Genomic DNA, 19,611 nt, shown 5'->3' with positions numbered 1-19,611 from the left:
AATTTAAAAGCAGCTGAATTGATATGCTGCCCAGGAGTGTTTAACAGCTGATTAATTTCTTTGTCTCAAATAAATGTTCTATTAAAGAAGGTTATGAAATACATATCCTTAACTTTCAGACTGATGAACCTCACAGTTCTTAACAGTGAGGAGTCTCTCCTATTGATGTTGTTCACAGCAATGCATGAACTCTGATACTTAAAATGGTTACCAAATGTAACCTTTGGTCCATAGATCTGCCTTCGGGATGGCAAACAAATACACTTAAAGCTCAAATCAAATCACTTAAGCAAAGGAAGACCCTGAAGATCAGGAATTAGCCCAGATTACTAAAGGGAATGCAGATTTCTTGTTCTTTCCCCTCAGGACAAGAAAACACACTGGATCATTACTGATGTCATTCTGAAACCAGAATCTAATCCTACGGAACAAAAGACTTAAACGAAATGTAACTAATGCTCATGTAGATAAGGAAGCAATATTTACACAAAAATCTTAATTAAGAAGGATGTTATCTAAATTCAATGCATTGAAAAGCAATCAACAGTTCTGAAAGGAAAAAAGTAACAAAAATTCCAAAACATTTTGTAATGTGCTGTTTACTTTCTACTACCAAATCTGTCCAGAGGGGGGAGGTAAATAGCTACGTGTTTGGGTTACTATAAACGAAATGGAACTAACTGAACATTGTCATTTTCTCTATGCATGTAACTTCTGCTCATTTGAGATTAATTTCTTGCACATTATCTTTAACAGTCGGATTTTTTTAACTTCATTTTCCAAAGTTTATATAAATTATATTGATAAAATAAACCAATGTGGTGCATAAGTGATATTAGGATAACTGTATAGAGTTTGACAGCGCACAGTAAATGCTGATTAGGAGTAAAATGTCACAGTTGATAAGAAAAAAATTACTAAAATACCAGAACAAAATATCAGTTAATCTGTTTGATTTTGTATGCAACTGTTGAAGAGGCACTGTGTATTTGCAACTTCTTTCCTTTTAAATGAGGAAAATTTAGAACAATGAAGAATCGCTCAGTAAGGGATATGTAAACATTTAAGCATGAAGTAGTTCAACTGATTTCAATTGCATAGATATGTATTTTGATAGAGTGGGGGCTAAACTGACAAAATTAGGTATAAGCTTCATCTCTCCTCATGCAGCTTATTTATTGTTTTGAAATTAAATCAGACCAAATTGATTAAATCACAATAAAAGACTGCATTGAACAAACCCAAATCTTGGCCTAAGGCTACTTGGCTGGTAAGACCTAGAAGAAGCATCTGTACAAGTAACTCTGTGATGCTTCAGTTAAGAACATTTCTTTTTTAGCTACCGTCCAGTTGCATGCTGTCTATAGAAGCACACCCGTCTTGTGTAGAGCTCGAGAAAGCTTTTCCACAATGTTATAACAACTGGTTAGTTATTAGAAGCCTCCTGGCAAAAAAGAATCAATAAATCTCACATTTTTCTCCTGCTGTATCTGCATTCACATAAAAAGGGCATGTCAAATGCATACTACCATATGGTTCTTTCTGCTGGAGAATGTCTCCAGAAACTGTCTGAACTCGGTTTAGATCTGCTTTGAGCTGAAGCGAGCAGTTTCAACACTTAATCAGGTTCACACCAACTACAAATTAACCACTCTATAGGGTTATTTCCCCCTCAGTAAATATCAGCAACCAACTTGCACCTATAAGATATCCTATTGCAGAAAGTTCAGAACACGAAAAATTGCTTTCATCTCTCACTGGAAACTGTCCTTTGTAAATGAAGAAGACTGTATAAGAAACTATATAAGAAATAAGCTATTCATGAGCACATTGAGGCACTGTTATCCAGAGATGTGGTGGTTGTCCATGCCTGGACACAGTCAAGGTCAGTCTGGACGGGGCTCTGAGCAACCTGATCGAGCTATAGATGTCCTTTCTCATTACAGGAGAGTTGGACTAGATGACCTTTGAAGGTCTCTTCCAACACAAATGATTCTATGATTCTATGAAGATCCATAGGGACCATGCCTGAGAGTGTCAGCACAGCTGTAAATTGTTCCATGCCTGTCTTCTAGCAGGCAAATACGCAGAGGTCTGGAAGAACAACCAGGCCCTATGTTCACTGTACTTCAAGCATAGTGCACAAGAGGTATATCAGGTCTGTGTACAAGCTATTAGGAAACAATTTTTTAGTTTCAGTTGAATGACTGTTAGCCAATTATTGAACATTCAGTCATTAAATATTTTGCTGTGTAAAAACATAGAAGCAACCTATCATGTGTCATTTCTTACTTCATTAATCATCTCCACAAATCAAATATCTTCAAACATGACTGGTATGCTTTATTCTGAAGAGAAAGAAAACAAAAAGTGTCATGTGCTGAATGTGAAATTTCATGAGGGGTAGTAATATAAATGCCTAGTTATTCTGTTTTCCTTTCCAAGTATGAATTGTTTTCCAAAAGTTATGCCTTCAGTGGTTAAACTACCAGCAACCTAGATCAATTGTGCAGTGCCAGAAGGAGCACAGGGAGATGCTTGTCTTTCCCTCAACTGTGAGCAGTACCTTGTAAAATGGGATATGATCAGCATCTTGTTTGTCTAGTTGCTAGTAATATTTTTTTTCCCAAGAAATTACAATAAAGGGCAGTATTATTTGAAAATTTCCAGCTCTTATACTACTAGTCATAAGATTTGTTTGCCTGCAGCAATGAATTCAACTAGTTGATTATGCACTACACAAAGTGGAAGCTCCCCGTCTAAATCAATTTCTCCTCAGGCAAGGTTATGCTATTACAGCTTCACATTCTGCAGTCACATTGCCCCATTGCCCCATCCCAGAGCAGGACATGATGTAAATTACTGCAAAAATAATTGACAGAATGGTTCAACAAGTTCTGTGCAAGGCTGTTTGCCATTGCATTCAACCTTGGCATGGGAAGTATTTCATGCTTTCTGCATCACTAATTTCAGCAGGTTGCCTGAAAAAAGACATGGAATAGAAAAGGTACATTCACAGCAGACAGAACCCTTGATATTAGCAGCACTGTTATTTGCATTTACACACTTCAGAGTCCAAAACTCACTGGATTATTACTCTGGGGTGTTCAAGGAGGCAAAGCTCTTGTAAATAATAGATGCTTCTTGAAGCATAGGGTGTGTAGTGATGCTGACCAGGACACGATTGTACATGGAAGAGTCACTGATTCACAGCACAGTTAATCTAAGTAAGCACAGGTCTGTGCTGCATCCTTAGGCTGTGCGGTGGTGCATAAATCCTTTATCCTCAGGATAAACTCCACCAGCTCATTACAAAAGAGGAGCCTGCAGGCAGCTCCCGCTTTGTATTGGTGATTACAACACTAGTGTGGCCTTGCTTTTATCTGGCAGTATAGCAAGAGTTTCTCATGCAAGTATCCTCTATGAATAGCTGTTTCCTTTTCAGAAAGTAATATAATAAATAGCCAAAGGAGGAGTATCGTTCCACAGATGGTGCATGAACAGGGGATGCAGAGCATCTGAAACGTCATAAGATTTACTATCTGTTTTACTTCCCTTACTCTGCCTTATTGAAACATTTGTATTTTATTAAGCCGTTTTTAGTCAGGTCTTTCTTACTGAGATCCAAAAGAGCCCCTGCATTGATGTTGTTTCCCAATTCAATGTCCTAACTCCCAGTGCAGGACTGAGCTACACCATAATTAGCTAGCTAAGGGGTACTATAAATGCTGTACAAAAGTACAACAAATATAACAAAATTTGTAAACATCTAATGTGTGCGTATGTATCACAATAAAAAAAGGAAAAGGAAGGGAGGCTTGGTTTAACTGTGATGTTGCTCGGGGCAGTTATGGCATTGCAAAAGGTGGCTCAGTGCCAGAAAGAAGAAACAATAGGGAAAGAAGCTCAGATAGATAAGAGCAAAGGAGCATGCAACAAAAGAGAGGAAAGTGGACATGGGGCAGTTGGAGTTCTGAAAGTAAGGAGTGCAACCCAAAGAGCTGCTCCAGAGAAAAAGACAATGGTACCCTTCAGTGAAGCATCTCAGATATCACATCCTTATTGCTGAAGCAGGTCTCCTAACTATGGTCATCTAATTCGAACTAATGAAAAGCAGGATTAATCCAAACACAGCATAGACGTAGTATCTCCACAGGTGTGGAACTGCCGTTCTTTTGGCTCTTCATTCTCAAAGTGTCAATGATGCGCAAAGTTACAGGCAGTGAAAAAAAAAGAAAAAGAAAAGAGAGAATTAAAAAAAAAAAAAAAAAAAAAAAAAAGCATGCCTCATTATTTATATCCTAAGAATTTCCCAATAACTGCTCAGGTACGAACTTGCCACTTTTGGAACAGAAACTTCATCCTAACCGTTAGAGATTCTTTCTCACGGCACCCACGGTTTTTCCAGCATGTGACACAGCTGGGCTGCGCCTCAGCACCACAGAGCTTCCCTGCCCTCCTGCCAGTTCCTGCACGAACAATATGCAAGGCGATTACACAGGATGAAAGCGATTCCCCAAACCACCTTTATTCCTCACTTTTTCACTCGAAGACCTCTTCCGAGGTCGTTTTCCACGCGCCTCCCTCAGGAGCCACAGCCACTCGCCTCCTGTTTTCCAGCAGCCCCGAGGCCGCAGCACTCCTCCCTCCTGGCTGGGAAGGGCGGTCGCTGCCGAGTTTCTGACACGACCAGAGGGCGCACAACTACGCCTACCCTTTTCCAGCCCCTCACACGGCTCGCAGGCAGCCTGGCCGGCCCTAGGCCCGCGGAGCGATCCCACCGGCGCTGAGGGGACGGCGGTGGGCAGGGGGCGGAGCGGCGCCCGCCTTGCGCGGCGGTGAGGGAGCGGCCGAGGGGCCGGTCACGCGCGAGGCCGGTGTGTATGGCAGCGCGGGATGAGGGGCGTTGGGGGCATCTGTTCGTGTGTTTGTATGTAGCGCGTCTGAGGCGGGCGGCGGCGAGGAGCGGAGCGCTGAGGGGGGCGGCAGCGGCAGGTCGGCCCGCGCGGCCCGGCTGCGTTTTCTTCCGCGGTGCTCTCCAGCTGCGTCGTTGCCGTCGTTATCGCTCTCATGGGTGGCCTCAGGGCAGGGAGGCCGGCCGGCCAGCCGCAGTCAGGGGGGTGCTGGGCAACCAAGAGGCTTGGCCCTGTATGTAAGTGAAGGGCTGTAGGGGGGCTGCTGAAGTTCTCGTTGTGTGTAAGCGCTCTTCGTATGTCCCGTGCTTCTCATAAACCCCATTCGGGTCTCTTGGCTGAAAGAAGGTCTTTGACAGGCAGCTGGGTGCACGCAGCGGGCCGCAGGAGGTGCCTGGGAACTGCGCTCGGCTCGATGCCTCAGCGAGGGCGCGGAACAGGTACGGGTTGTGCGTCTGTGCTAGCGGCTGTCGGCAAGGCGCTGCTGGCACATGGAGCGCCATGAGGCCGTGTGGTGGAAGCGTGTTCATCCCGCTGGCTGGAGGTTGAGGCAGCCGAGACGCTCGGCGTGGGCTCACGGGCAGGTTCTGTCTGTCGGTGTGGTTTGGTGCGTTTTTGCTCCCTCCTTTACAGCATCGCTCTGTGGTGCGCCTGCTGGCACATGTGAGGATCTTCCTGCAGGAGTCTGGTTTTTGCTGTTGAAGGGAGATCTCCTGAAACAGCGGCCGGCGTACCTGCCGTTGGCCATGCTGCTAGTCCTGCTATCAGAAAGCCGCAGAATTACTTCAGTTGGAAGGGACCCTCAAAGCTCACCCTGTGCCTTGGGCAGGGCTGCCACCCAGCAGCTCAGCTGCCCAGAGTCCCATCCAACCTGGCCTTGAGCCCTCCAGAGATGGGGCACCACTTCTGAGCAGCTGTGCCTCACCACCCTACAGAATAAGTAGAATGATGATAGAAAAATACTAAAATAATGGTAGAAGAGGATTTGTGAATTGAAAGGTTCTTATGTTGCTCTGCTGACTCAGAGCCTTAAATTGGGCAGAGTTGGTCCTTTTTTTGCTGCTTGTAGGTTTTTTTTTTAAATTGTTTTTGCTTGGGTTCTTCTAGCAGTTGAGTAACTGCATTTCCTATATCAGCAGCCATCAGGCGGTTTTTCATGGTTAGATATCTTAAGCAGGGTGGTAACCTGGGCTCTTGTGGGGTGGGGACAAACAGCCCCTCTGTGAAGGCTGTAATCAAGGGTGGGCATTGCTCTGGCATAGAGGATTCATAGAGGAAGGTATAACAGATGTTATGTCTTAAATGTTATTCTTTATATGTTCTTAAAGAATAAGATTAAATTAGCAATCAAGTCCTGCTTGGTTGGTAGTAATGAGTTCAACACAAGTGCCTTACAGTCATATCTCAGTTATATAGGAAGCATTTGATATTATGTTCTTCTTTTGTTATTTTCTTAAAGCGTAGCAGTGACTGTAGAGACTGGTGCACAGGCTTTTCAACAGTACCAGGCATAAAGATGAGCCATGAAAGGCAGTGTAACTTGTATCTGCTGATGAATGAAATGAGCTAATGATGGCAGCATCTGAGTGTGAGCAGATGTCAGCTCTCTGAAGAGGCTGGTAGCTTTGCATACAGGCAGCACAATGCATATAAACTAACTTGTAAGTAGTATTGTATGAGTAATAAATCCAAATTAAATCCTTAAGTTTTGCCTTGATACTGGCCATCTATCCTGCTACTTTGAAGCCAGTCAGTGATTATTTTGGAGCTGTTTTGATGCAGGCTGTGTGGCCAACCAATAAACACCTTTCTGCAGTGGGATGCAGACACAAGAAATGAAATTGCAAGCACATGCAGCTTCAGTGCCTCTGTATTGATTTCTTTCAGTACTCTCAGCTTGCCGCTCAAAATTCCCCTGGCAGTTACTCATCTCCATTAAGCAGCAAATCATATTGCTTAAAACAGTGTTGGGAAGATGATGCTAAGTTCTGAAAAGAGTCCCTTTGCTGCCAGCTTCATTTAGGCACTTAATTTAGCTTGCTAGCTAAAACTTCAGGTTCTGTATCACTTATCTAGTAAGTAGCTGCACGCAGATTCACTTTCTAGCCCCAGTAGTAGGAACAGTTTCCTATGAATGATCCTTCTAGCTATGACTAATATCCAGACAGTCGTTCTTCTGCATGACTGCATACTTCAGCCTTACAAAGCGTATTTGAAATTGGAGATTTGGCCTGAGCAGTGAAACAGCAAAGCAGACAGATCTTTCTTAGCTGCTGTGCCATATTTGCAGTAAGAGTACAAACAAGTCACAGCAACTTAAATCCGGTGCCTATTTGTGGGGGAAATCACATAAGTAGTTTTACCAAGCGATTCAGCTTTCTGTGTATCTTAAGCTGCTTAACATTCTGCTCATGCACATAACTGGCCTTACTGCATGCAAGAGTTGTGTATTTGGATCGGTTTCTTGATTTCCTTCCCAAGCAGTCTTTTCTTCCTTCCTTCTCATTGATACTTAATGGAAGCCGCGGGTTCTTAATGTGTTGGAAGTGAATTGCTTTTTCTTCCTGCAGTGTGCGTGGGATGCTGACAAATGAGAGAAATATAATCCTGTCATTACTCCTTGTCATCTAATATATTTGAGAGATTGCTGAAGAGATATTGGGAGAGGAGGGGGGAAATGAAAGATGAGCTTTGTTTTGCTTCTCTCCCTCTGTCCCTTCTCTTTCCCAGAGCCAGCAAAATGAGCCAGCAACATGAGCAATGAGCTCTGTCTCTGTATCCCCACTGATGTGGTATAGCATTGCTTCAGAAAAAGCATTGCTTGTATGTGCACGATATAATTATTATATAATGCATTATACAAATGATAATGCATTAACATGTTTGATTTTGATCTTCCACTGAACACTGACAGAACCAATTCACAGGAGAAAACCATGCTGTCCCACTAACAGCAAACTGCTGTGCTGCCTCGGCAAGTGGATAGGCTCCTGCTTAAAGCAGAAGATAGCTTTAGGGCTTGAAGGATTTCTAGAAGTACTAATGCTGTTTTTGCTGGCAGGACTGATAAGCAGGCATCAACAAGAGTATTGTTTAAACAGTGTTGGAGGGCTGGTTGTATGCTGTGTCTGCAGTAGTTTGCAGGAGATCAGACCAGTCTATTCTGAAATGTGCTAGAATGGTCTTGCTTAGTCTTTGGCACATCCCTCCATCTGAAAACGGATTCCCTCCTCCTTCCTTGCTGATTGAGCAAAAGATAGAGAAGACTCTTCTCTGCTTTGCTCTCCGTTTGGCAATCTGTCCTGCTGTAGATTTCTCTTTTTCTATCTCATATTAACAAGATCTGTTGCTGTTAAAGGCTTTTTATTGCTTAAGCAATGTTCTCATGGTCTTTTCTTGCTGAGTGCTTTCCCATTTAACCATAGTGCAGTAGCTCCCTGCATGTGTTTTAGCTCTGAGAGCACGTGGTGCAGTCAAGCTGCCTCTCCACGACAGCAGAGCATAAGCATGCAGGTCTGATCAAAACTTCTGCCACTATGGGAAAGCTGACTATGTTAGATTTGTCATATTCTTTGCAATCATTAACTGAATAGGAATTTTGAATCTACAGGCTCAGGTAATCTCTGTGTGTCATCTGAAGGTACTAAACTGGAGACACTTAATTTGGGCAAACTTTTCTTTTACTGCAGTTTTTAAGAGCAACAAATGGCATACTGCATCAGTGTCTTCTGAGGCTGCTGTGAAAACTTGAGTTCTTTTATTGTACTGCTAAAGAGAAGGTGAAATCTACAAAGCTGAGAATCTGACTTCCCTTCAAGTCAATTTGGGGGGTCAAATTTCTGAGTTCCAAGAGATGATGCTTTCAGTCTCTGATGGGTATTTGGAGTGTTGGCAATTAAAGTAAGTTTCTCTTAATTCTGAAGACATATCTGGTCTAAAATGTGTACATTTCTCCTTCTCCCACGTTCCCTCTGAAAAGCTTAAGTGCTCTGCTGATACGAATAATTTTAATGCTTCTTAGTGGCGTAACTGGACAAGTAAGAACAGCTTGTGCATTAAATGTGCTCCACATAGGAAATAGTCTTTCTCACGCTATTTGAGGGAGAAAAGAGAAATAATATTAAGCAGTATCTTATAGCACATAAGGCATTGTAAAATTGATTCTTTTTTATTAGAGATGAGTACCGAAGCAGAACAGCAGCTTCTCCATGATGCTAGAAATGGAAATGCTGAAGAAGTTAAGCAGCTGTTGGATACCATGAGCAAAGGAGAAATAATCTTCGACATCAACTGTAAAGGTTAGTAGCCCTCCTCAAATGGTTGTGAACTCATGCTAAGCTACAGATAGAGGAATTGTCACTGGTAGTATAACCCTGCTTTCTTTGGAACACTCAGTAGAGTAATGTAAAACATTGATACAAGTGTTTTTACCCCATGACTCTTAAGGCTGTACTTAGGTATAGAGGGTACTGTAGGGTAAAGAGCATATAAACAGAGTACAGAAAAATGTACATAAACTCTCTGAGTAATCCACAGGAGATAGAAATATGTCAACATGACAAAAGAATTGGTACCTCTTTCTGCCTATATTCAAGCTTATACCAACTTTGAAGCTTTACGATGGTAAATAAAACAGACCATGGTGCCAGGGGTTGGTTCAGGGAGGTATGGAGTCTCCATGAAGGCTACTGATCAGGTACTGTATTTGCTCTGCTAGATAGGATTTTCAGGCCTGCGTTTCATCCCTGTGTAGTAACTGCAGCAACATTTCTTGACATGTGCTGACACGAGAATGTTTGGGATAAACATACAGGGTTTGCTGTTAGCAGTACACGAAGTCAATTGGGAAAAGAAAGTAAAACTGCCGGTTATCTGTGTCTGAGTCTTTGGCCAATATTAAAGTTCTGGATGTGCGTAGCTATCAGTTACAGCTAAGCAGTTTGCTTACTGAGTGTTAAAATTTCAAACAGTCTGGATTAGCAAGCTTGTCAGCAGTAGCAGAATGCTCTATTTCTTTATTCATTTAGTAGCTTTATGTTTCTTTACCTGAGTGTGCTTCTGGTTGCTTCAAAAAAGTGAACGTGTATCTCCTTTTACGCAGGCTGGGATTTCATTGTTTAACTGTTGGGATAGCTGGCCCTAGAGAGCAGGAAAAGCTGTTATCCAAACAAACTGTGTTGCTTTCTTAGCTCTAGTTCTTAATCGTCAGTTTACTCATCCATTTGTTTGAAAACTCATTCAAGACTGTGTTTTTCCAATAGTTAATGTGCCCATCTCAGGAAAAGGTGTTGTGTATAAAATCCAGACCCTTCATACTTCATCATTAGGGAGTAGTACATAATTTAAAAGGAAACTATATAGGGATTGTGTTCAGTGCTTCAGGAACTAATGCAATGATGCTTGGCTAACAGGAATGAAGTACATCTAGAGCAGGTGGGTGGCTGTGCAGGAGGCAGCGTAAACTTCTTTTGAGTGTGCCTTGGAAGGCTCAAGTCTGAGAGATTTCTGTGCCTGGGCGTGAAAGCCTACCTTCAACATCTTGGAAAAACTGTCTGGTGTTCTGAAGCTGTACTCTAGATGCAGGACACAAAGTCAAACAACGGTGTTGTCAGACAGGAGAAAGGGGGGAAGACAAACTCAGACTTTGCATATTAGTTGTGCTGTGGCTGGGTTCTGGCCAGTCAGTGCTTGCAGATAAGCAAGATGTACTTGACGATAATCTAGCTGAATGATGTGAACTCCCATTTCCAGTTTTCTCAGCTCACCAGCATTAAAGGAAGATACCCTGCATAAAAACAACATCAAGCCAGGGTTTCATCCAAAATGGTCATTCTTTCAAAGGCCTATCTGTGTTATTCATTCTCCTTAAATACAGCAGAAGTGTAAACATGGAGTGAGTGCAGAACGAGGGCTTCTGACAATTATTGGATGAGAACTGCAAATCTAGACAGGTTTCTGAATTATTAATGACTGGATTCCTTGGCAGCAGCATTCTCTCCTCAGTACTGTAACTGAGGGCTATCTTGGACTAATTGTGCCACTCATTTCTGTTGTGTTTGGAAGAACTTTCTGTTCCACTAGACTAAGGGATGAATGATGTCCATTTATTGTGTCATTCAGTATTTGTAGCCCCAGAGTTGGTCATCCCCACACTGTTTATCTTCTGTGGTACTTGAGTCTATCGGTCAGGCAGGGCAGGAACAACTATAGGCTGGAGGGAATGAGGGGAAGATTAAATCTGGAGCAGTGGAAGGATCTGAGAAAAAAAGCAAACAAATAATGAAAGAAATAGCTAATGAAGGATGGAAATATTAGCTGGAAACAACTATAACGATAGAAAACTTTTTCAGCTATGCACCACATTCTAATGTTATTTTGTAAAATGAGAGCAGAAAGAGAATGATGAACCTCAAAGGGCAGCAGTTTTTTCTTTGTGCTAGAGGCTTATCTCCTTGTGGCAAATTTAAGCCGTGCATCTTCCCAACTTCAACACTTGAGGACATATGAAAAGGGAAAACATGAGGATCGCAGTAACTTAAAACATTTTCTAATGCCTCCATTTTAAATTTTGCTTCCAAAAAGACTGATAGCTTTTAGGTGGCACTCCAAATGCTGTGTGTCTGTTGCTTAGTAAAAACGAAGCACAATCCAGCTTTTCATAACACAATTGAGTATTGTAATTGGAAATTAACAGGACTTCATCAACTTAGTAGTAATTTCTAATGCTTTAATATCTCGATTCTTAAAGGAGTGATTGTATAATTCTGACCGTACTGCCAATCCTCCAGGACATACTTTACTTTTAAATTGTCTTTAAGAAAGACTTTGTGGATTGGAATGGGTTACTTTTCAAACCACGTAATGGTTCAGATTGTGTGATTGCTGCTTCCAGCTTCCTTGTTCTTCTGTTACTTGAACATGTGCAAACCTTCATGCACATGGCAGCATCTTTCTTTATGCTGTATGTGACCAAAACTTAATTTACTGATTCTGTTTTGTGTCTCTTAGGAAGAAGTAAATCTAATATGGGTTGGACACCTCTTCACCTTGCGTGCTACTTTGGACATGCTGTTGTGGTAGAGGATTTACTGAAGGTATGTTTCTGTTTACCTCTGTGTAAAAGGCAGGAAACTTTGTTATTCTCGAAGCATTTTGTATTTATTTATATCTGCATATAGTAAGCCAGCATCTCATAGCAATAATACAAATGTTTCAAAGGCCTAAGTTATCTTACTGAAATATGTAAGTATTTAATTTAGGCAATTTCACTTACTGTGTTGTAGGAAGGGCCAAAATGTTTTAAGTGCTGCTGTCTGTTACCCAATTTAAATCTTGCATAGAAATGTTTGCAGAGTTCTGTGCGGTTACTTGTAGGCATTTTTTTTTCTCTAGGCATATGTTAATGTAGATCAACTCTGTGATTCTGTGTGATTCTGTGATTTCTTCTGTCTTTGAAATGATAAACTGTTAATCTTGCCTTCCAGTATTTAAAAGAGGATTACAAACAGGAGGAGAATCAACTTTTTACAAGGGTAGACAGTGATAGGACAAGGGAGAATGGTTTTAAGCTCAAAGGAGGGAAGGTTTAGATTAGATGTCAGGAAGTTCTTTACAGAGATAGTGGTAAGGTGCTGGAACAGGCTGCCCAGAAGGGTAATGGGTGCTCTGTCCACAGAGGTGCTCAAGGCCAGGTTGGATGGGGTCCTGGGCAGCCTGGTGCAGTACAGGATCTGGAGGTTGGTGGCCCTGTTTGTGCCAGGGAGGTTGGAACGTGATGATCCCTGAGGTCCCTTCCAAACTGAGTCATTCTATGATTTGTGGTAAAACTGACCTATTTTTTTCTTCATAGTCATGTCTGCACTTTGTTTTGAGATATTTTTGGCTGAGTATGGTGTTTTCTTTATTTTCTTTTTAGATAGGTGCCATCTTAATGCTGACGTGAGTTTTCAGATGAAAGAGCCACAATAGGTGCCTAGAAACACTGCCATTTGTTAATCTGGCAGAACCAGGAGGCAGATGCTACATCTATAATAATATATATATGTGTGTTTTCCATTACTATTCTAGCACTTTCAGTGAGTTTTAAAACAACACAAAAAAGCAAGAAACACCAAAAAGTCCCTATAGATTATTAAGCCCATTTGTTATGCTTATTTTCTGTTTACCATCTTCTCAAAAGTGAAAAAGCTGGCTGGGGGAAAATAAGCACAAGAAGCTTTTCCTTTTTGAAGCAGTATACAGAATTCTGTCTGTGACTCTTGCATACATACTTTGTTTCCAGCATGGTTCTATTAGAGTTCTGATCTCATTTGCCATGAGACCTGTATTGGTGTCCTGTCTTTCCCCACCCCATTTAATCAGCGAGACTAGCTGTGCAGTTCCTGTTTGAGGGATACTTAGACATCTTTTGCTTTTGCTGTTTAGGCTGGTGCAGTTGTGAATGTGCTGAATGACATGGGAGACACTCCCCTCCATCGTGCAGCTTTCACAGGACGTAAGGTAAAGCATGTTGCCTTTTTGAAGCTTCACCCATAGGTTTATTAAAGGAAATCCTGCTAGTAAGATTTATTTCAAAATGCTGTTTTGGAGTGTGTTTCTAAAAATGACTTTCTGTCATCTGTTTCGGTACATTGTGCTCAAAAGAACAAGGCACATTGCATAGCTACTATAACTGTCCGAAACAAAAACATAGCACAAATGTCTTCTTTTCCTGAAGGCAGGAAAAGACTGTTCTGTGTTGATTTGGATTTGTTGTTGTTGTTTTTGTGGTATAATTTGTCATATCTCTTTTAGTTTGCTCTTGGTGACTGTTGCTGGCAGACAAAGAAGTACTAGTATTTGGTTTTTATGCGCTGTGCGTCAGCTGTGTGGCTAAACTGATGCCTGTGCTCTGCCTTTGCTGTGTGCACCAGAGGAAACATTTAAGCATTGCACTAGCTGTAGCTGCAGGTGCTAATTACTGTGTGGAAAACAGTATAGAAAAATCTCTCATGTACTGCTGAAGTACAACAGGTTAATCTGTGTTTGTGCCTGGTATGCCTGACTCAGTAAGAAGAGTAGGAATTGTTCCTCTTAACTAAATGCATATCTGCATAGAGAGATACCCAGTATTTTAATATTTTGAAGGAGTGAAAATGTAAATTAGGACACATTGGTGCACTTGGTGTCTGTAAATGTAGTTTCTTCGTAGAAAACTAGAACTAGAGAGCTTCTTACGGGTCTGTGGTATGAGACCAGTTTGATCTGTTCCCTGCTTCCTGCCATCATTTCCAGTCTGGCAGTACTTCTGTGCATAATCTTTTGGCGCTACTGAAAGGGTGAGTGTTTGGTCACAAGATTTCTTGAGAGCCAGTGGTACTATTTTTTTCTGTCAAATACAGCATTTATCCTGGCTACCCAGGCATGTTTTTGAATAACAGTCAGTCTGTTCAGCCATACTCCCATTAGCTTCCTCAGCCCGACTAATGTGGAAGTGAAAGTCACAGTTAATTCCTCTCCTCAGTCTCTCTAAAACATTCCTTCCTGTTTTTGTAAGTGATGATGGACAGTTTTGCAGCTCTTCTTGCAGGATGTCAGAAGCTGGATTCTGGCCTCACCGTAACTGGAATAGATAAGCAGTGTTTTTTCAAATTCCTTTCCAGGAGGTGGTGATGTTACTCTTGCAGTATAATGCTGATACTTCTATTGTTAATGGGAGTGGAGAAACAGCAAAAGAAGTTACTCATGATAAAGACATAAGGAATATGTTGGAAGGTAACTTTAATAGGTTATAGACTTCTTTCAACAGTTGTACCTTCTAAAAGCTGTTCTTTTCTGACAAGTTACAGAAGTTTAGTGGAATTTTCTCTTCACATTTTGTCATTAGAAAGAAATAACTTCGGGTTTTTTCCTGAAGTTCTGATGGATTATTTGTTATGGTACTTCTGCAAATGATTTAGAGAGTAAAGTATTATAAATCCTGATAGTATTATTCAAGTAAATATTTCAGTTCTGTTGAATCCTTGCTACAGCTCTGAATAGGTATATAGCAGTCAAAGCTGTAGCACCCTGGAAGAGGAAAAACTGAAGTCAAGAATACTAAGTGGCTTTGTCAACAAGATTGCAAACCATTCAGAATTCTGCTCCTTAACAAAGGTGACCTGGCATTAGATCAAGTTTAGAGCTTGCTGTTGCAGTCTTGAAAGTTACCCCAAATGAAGAATGGAAGGGAAACAAAACAGCTTTCCCCACATTTCTTCTATCATCTTTCAGGATTTGAAAGTGAGGGAGATAATGTCCAAATACTTGCACAGGCACTTGCACATATAGTTTTGAAGATTTCAAGATCTGCTGCCTCCCATATTACTATGAACTGCTCCTAAATACTGTTGAAGTGCTGTGTCCTGTGCAACAGATTGTGTAGGTAAAAGGTGATCTCTTCTAATTTGCCATTCAAATGAACAGTTAACAGTCCTTTCCAGCAGTGATCTGCTGGATTGTTAGAGGAGCATAGAATTTCTGAGTAATGAGAGGAGAGAAACTGAGAGGAACACAAGGAAGATCTGATGGGGCTGACATGTAGTTTTCCTGCTTTCTGTTTGACTAGAGGGTGTAGATAGGCTGTAAGTGTATAAAAATAATGAAAGTATGTGTGTATTTGTATATGCACTTGCACATCTTTTCAACTATCACAGTTTTTTACATCAGATTTTTGCTCTGACTCTGGCTTTTCTGAGTCAATATCCCTCTTTTATCTATCCCAAATAAATAATACTAGAAATGCTTCCTTCTTCCTTCTCCAGGCTTTGAAGCTGTAGTGTTTCATATAGATAACATTTTATCCTATGTTTTTTTTTTAACAGCAGTTGAAAGGACACAAGAAAGGAAGCTGGAAGAAGAGCTCTTAGGAGCAGCAAGAGATGGGGAAGCAGGGAAACTGTCTGCTTTGGTAAGATTTCAAGTTCTTGTAATACTTCAGTGTCAAGTGGCTGAAGCTGTAATGCTAAGTACAAATAACATGACATCTGGCCTTACATTTTGGAGTGCTGTGACCTCAGAGAGTGAGTGCTCTGCTCTGTATTGTGTAGGTAAGATGTTGAGGCCTTTTTGTTGAAAACCATTGTTTTGCAACCTTCAAAATCTTTGATGTTAGTTTCCTAAGTAGTCTTTGTATAGTTAAAAATTCCGATGTAATAGTTCTGGATCTCCTGACACGAGCTTGTTATTGTGGTTACCTTAATGTCATTTTTACAAGTTTATGTTTTCACTATAGTATGACCTCTGTTTTCAGTCTTGGAAGTAGGCCTTTGTCAGTACTGTCCATCACAGCTGAAGTCTCTGGTTTTTAACAGTCATCTGCATAATACAATTCCATGATGAGAAACACTTAAACTTTTTCTGTACTTTACTGTGTACTCATAGTAATTTAAATTGATGGTACTATGAGATTTTCATGGTTAGAGGAGAAGAATTACAGAATTGAGGTTGGAAAGTGGCTCTGCAAAGCATCTAGTTCAACTCCTGTTTGAAGAGCAGTTGGTTACAGGGCTGCTGGGAACCATATCAAATTGGATTTTGATTGTTTCAGTGCTTGAAATCAAGTTATTTTTGAGAGTACCAGCATTCTCCTGGAAGTAAGATGTGTAGTGTGAAATACTTTTCACCTGATTGGCTTCCTTAGTCTTAAAAGGTAATACATCAGAGCAGTCTGAATGTTCTGTTTACTTCTATGGAAAATACACAAATGTGAGATTCTGAAAGAGTGAAAGCCTAAATGTGCTTAGGAACTCAGGTATTTAAGACCTCATTGTTAAAGGGGTTGTACTTCTGCAAGCTGTCTCTTCCTGACTTTTTTTTTGTATCAGTTGCATAGTTTTACTCTAATCTCCAGTTTCCACTTAGTTAGACTTATAGAAACAGTTTTATTGCATTCTCAACAGGCTGCCTGTAGTAGGAACTTTTAAATAGCCCAGAACAGCTGTGTCACCAAGACTGGCAGGCCTTCCACCCTGCCTAATGAAATTCTTGTTCTCTGAAACTGGGTGGCCACACAAACTTATTTTGGGCTTACCACTGGCCCGTGCTAACTTTCAGACTGTACCTGGAAGTCTTCCACAAATAGCAGTGAATCTTGGCTCGGGCCAAAAATCTGAAAGGGCTATTCCAGCAATGTAGATGACTGAACTGCAGTCCTGGAGAATTTTCTCTGGCACTGTGCAGCTTAGCAGGGTAACAGCTTCTGAGCAGAGCAGTAGGGGTGAGAAGAGAATAGCGTGTAGAAAACTAAGCAGTTTCCTACTATAGCTGAACACTTTCTTTGACTGCTGTAGTGCTCGTCCTTCTCAAATATGTGCCTGCTTCATTGCCAGGCCTATGCTGATGTGTTCTAGTTAGGAATGGATAACTTTAAAAATGATGAGGGTGACATCTGGAGAGGGAGGAAAACTGATATGCAAACCAGTCTCCTCTTTTTTTTTTTTTTTTTTTTTCCTAGTTAAACAAGCCCAAACCACCAGATATCAATTGTGTGGACCAGATGGGGAACACACCATTGCATTGTGCAGCATACCGTGCCCACAAGCACTGCGCATTGAAACTTCTAAAAAATGGAGCAGATCCTAAAATAAGAAATAAAAACGGTGAGTACCAAACGAAAGCGTATAAAATGTTAAATGTCAGCCTACTCTTAACAGCTTCCATAAGGTATGTTACTTACCACCTAGTGCCCAATAAATGGGGAGGTTGGTGTCGGGGGCTGGAGATTCATGATCCTTGCAGTCCCTTCCAACCCTGGCCATTCTGTGATTCTGTTCAAAGAAAATCTGAGAGTGTTTTACAAGCGTTGCATCACTAGTACAGGAAGCCCAACTCTGGCTAAATTGCGACATACAAACTGCAGCAAAATATTTACCATACAAGCTTTTATATTCCTAACTTGGCTATTTCTATAAAGTTTATGTGTTGTCTATCTTAATCATGAAAAAACTCATGCTTGACTTTTGCTTTCTTAATGCTAAACACCAAACATTGGGACATTGGTAATAAAAGTGATACAATTGAAGACATGACAAGTGATCCTTCAGAAAAGTGCTTCTAATGGAAGCATGTCCAGGAAATCTTTACACGAATGTTACCCAAACTGTTCTTGTCATCTGATAAATGATGCCTCTGTTTTGATATTTGTGAATGTTTAGAACTTGTTTACATGGCTGAATGTTAAAAATAAACAAATGGCTAAGAGCAAAGTCCCATCTGTGGCCAGCGGAACTCTTGTAGAGTAGTTCACTGCAGTGAAATACAGAGTACTTTTGCATCTTCTGCCCCTGAGGGGTTTATGCTTCCTAACTTAAATGTCTGTGGGACTAATGGGGTATATGCAGAGTGGTTATTTTAAGCTGATTGCACCTAAGTTTATTTGCATCAAATTCTCATGCCTCATCTTGGTTACTGAACAGATCAGACACCCCTTGATCTAGCCCAAGGTGCAGAAATGAAGCTAATACTGGGAGGTAAAACTGGAAAGGTAAGAACTTTTATACCCATTTAAAATGCCACTTGCTGAGGCTGTCAGTTTGGAGCCATTCCTACATAAGCTGTAATTTCTCTGCAGGTTATCAACAAACCACTGAGACGATACGAAGGTCTCCTATGGAAGGTATATCTTATTTCCTTTTCTGAAATAGCTTATAACATATCCAAGTGTGTCATTTTCTATGCTTAAGTAAGAGTTGTTGAATGAGAGAGCCTTTCAATAATGCATTTGTTAAATGACATAACTTTTACTTGGGTATATTGAATCAATTATAAATGGACTGTCTGAGTGTAGCTATATTTATGGCACTCTGGTCTTAATCTTTAATCTTTGCCTACTTTCTGAAGTTTTCTTCTCTGTAAAGTTTCCTATATATTCACACATAAATATAATACAAGGAACTGTTATTTAAAATAGAACTGTGTGTGAAATGTAAAATTATACAGTTCAATATCTTAATGTGTGTTGTTCTCATTTGATCTTATAAAATACAATTGTGTGATAATTAACAATTCCTGTAGTATTTAAAAAATAAATTAGTATTTGGGTTCTTACTGAATAGCAGGCTCAGCAGAACTTTCATCTTCAGACATTTCTAAGGAAAGAAAGTATTCTCAGATTGTTATGACCACCAACATATGTAGCACGTAAAATTGTAGCTCATAAGGAAAATGTTGACTGCTTTTAAGTAACTCTTCAGCTGTTAAGCTTACCTGTCCTGTGTTCGGGTCTCTTTAGAGCTCACGATTTTTTGGTTGGAGACTCTATTGGATAGTACTAGAGCATGGAGTCCTTTCCTGGTATCGAAGACAGTAAGTTCTGTGCTTGAATTTCTGATAAGTAAATTTAAATAATTCCCATCTTCATGTTATTAAATCTCTTTTTCTTTCAAAGAGCTGATGCAGTAAATAATGAGCATCGTCAGGGATGCAAGCATCTAACACAAGCTGTGTGCACGGTAGGAAGTGAAATAAGACCTGTAATTCCTGCTTTTGTTGTTGTTGTTTTTGGTTTGTTTTTGTGGTGGTGGTGGTCTATACTTAATGAAAACTTCAGCTAGATTGCTAAGCATGTCTATTATTATTAATAATAATTAAGAAAAAAGGCTTGTGCTGTTGCAAGAAATGATAATTCTTGTCAAACAAAGTATTCTATGTGCCTTTTCAGCTCTTTCACTTCTTTCCAAAG

General features: G+C 40.7%; 1 protein-coding gene across 1 annotated transcript in view; it reads left to right on the top strand.

The window, feature by feature from the left end:
- Window positions 1-4,769: 4,769 nt before the first annotated feature.
- The window catches only part of OSBPL1A (oxysterol binding protein like 1A), a 72,873-nt gene continuing 58,031 nt past the window's right edge, over window positions 4,770-19,611 (top strand). The window contains exons 1-11 of the mRNA XM_052704796.1: window positions 4,770-4,877; window positions 9,089-9,211; window positions 11,922-12,007; window positions 13,338-13,412; window positions 14,555-14,666; window positions 15,755-15,840; window positions 17,386-17,530; window positions 18,347-18,414; window positions 18,502-18,546; window positions 19,162-19,235; window positions 19,318-19,381. Coding sequence (XP_052560756.1) covers window positions 9,091-9,211; window positions 11,922-12,007; window positions 13,338-13,412; window positions 14,555-14,666; window positions 15,755-15,840; window positions 17,386-17,530; window positions 18,347-18,414; window positions 18,502-18,546; window positions 19,162-19,235; window positions 19,318-19,381 — 876 coding nt within the window. The 5' untranslated portion in view covers window positions 4,770-4,877; window positions 9,089-9,090. The remainder of the gene's footprint in view (window positions 4,878-9,088; window positions 9,212-11,921; window positions 12,008-13,337; window positions 13,413-14,554; window positions 14,667-15,754; window positions 15,841-17,385; window positions 17,531-18,346; window positions 18,415-18,501; window positions 18,547-19,161; window positions 19,236-19,317; window positions 19,382-19,611) is intronic.

Source organism: Tympanuchus pallidicinctus, unplaced genomic scaffold (genome assembly GCF_026119805.1).
Source record: "Tympanuchus pallidicinctus isolate F22 unplaced genomic scaffold, pur_lepc_1.0 scaffold5, whole genome shotgun sequence".
NCBI classification, from domain to species: domain Eukaryota; kingdom Metazoa; phylum Chordata; class Aves; order Galliformes; family Phasianidae; genus Tympanuchus; species Tympanuchus pallidicinctus.
This window is presented reverse-complemented; position numbering and strand designations above follow the sequence as displayed.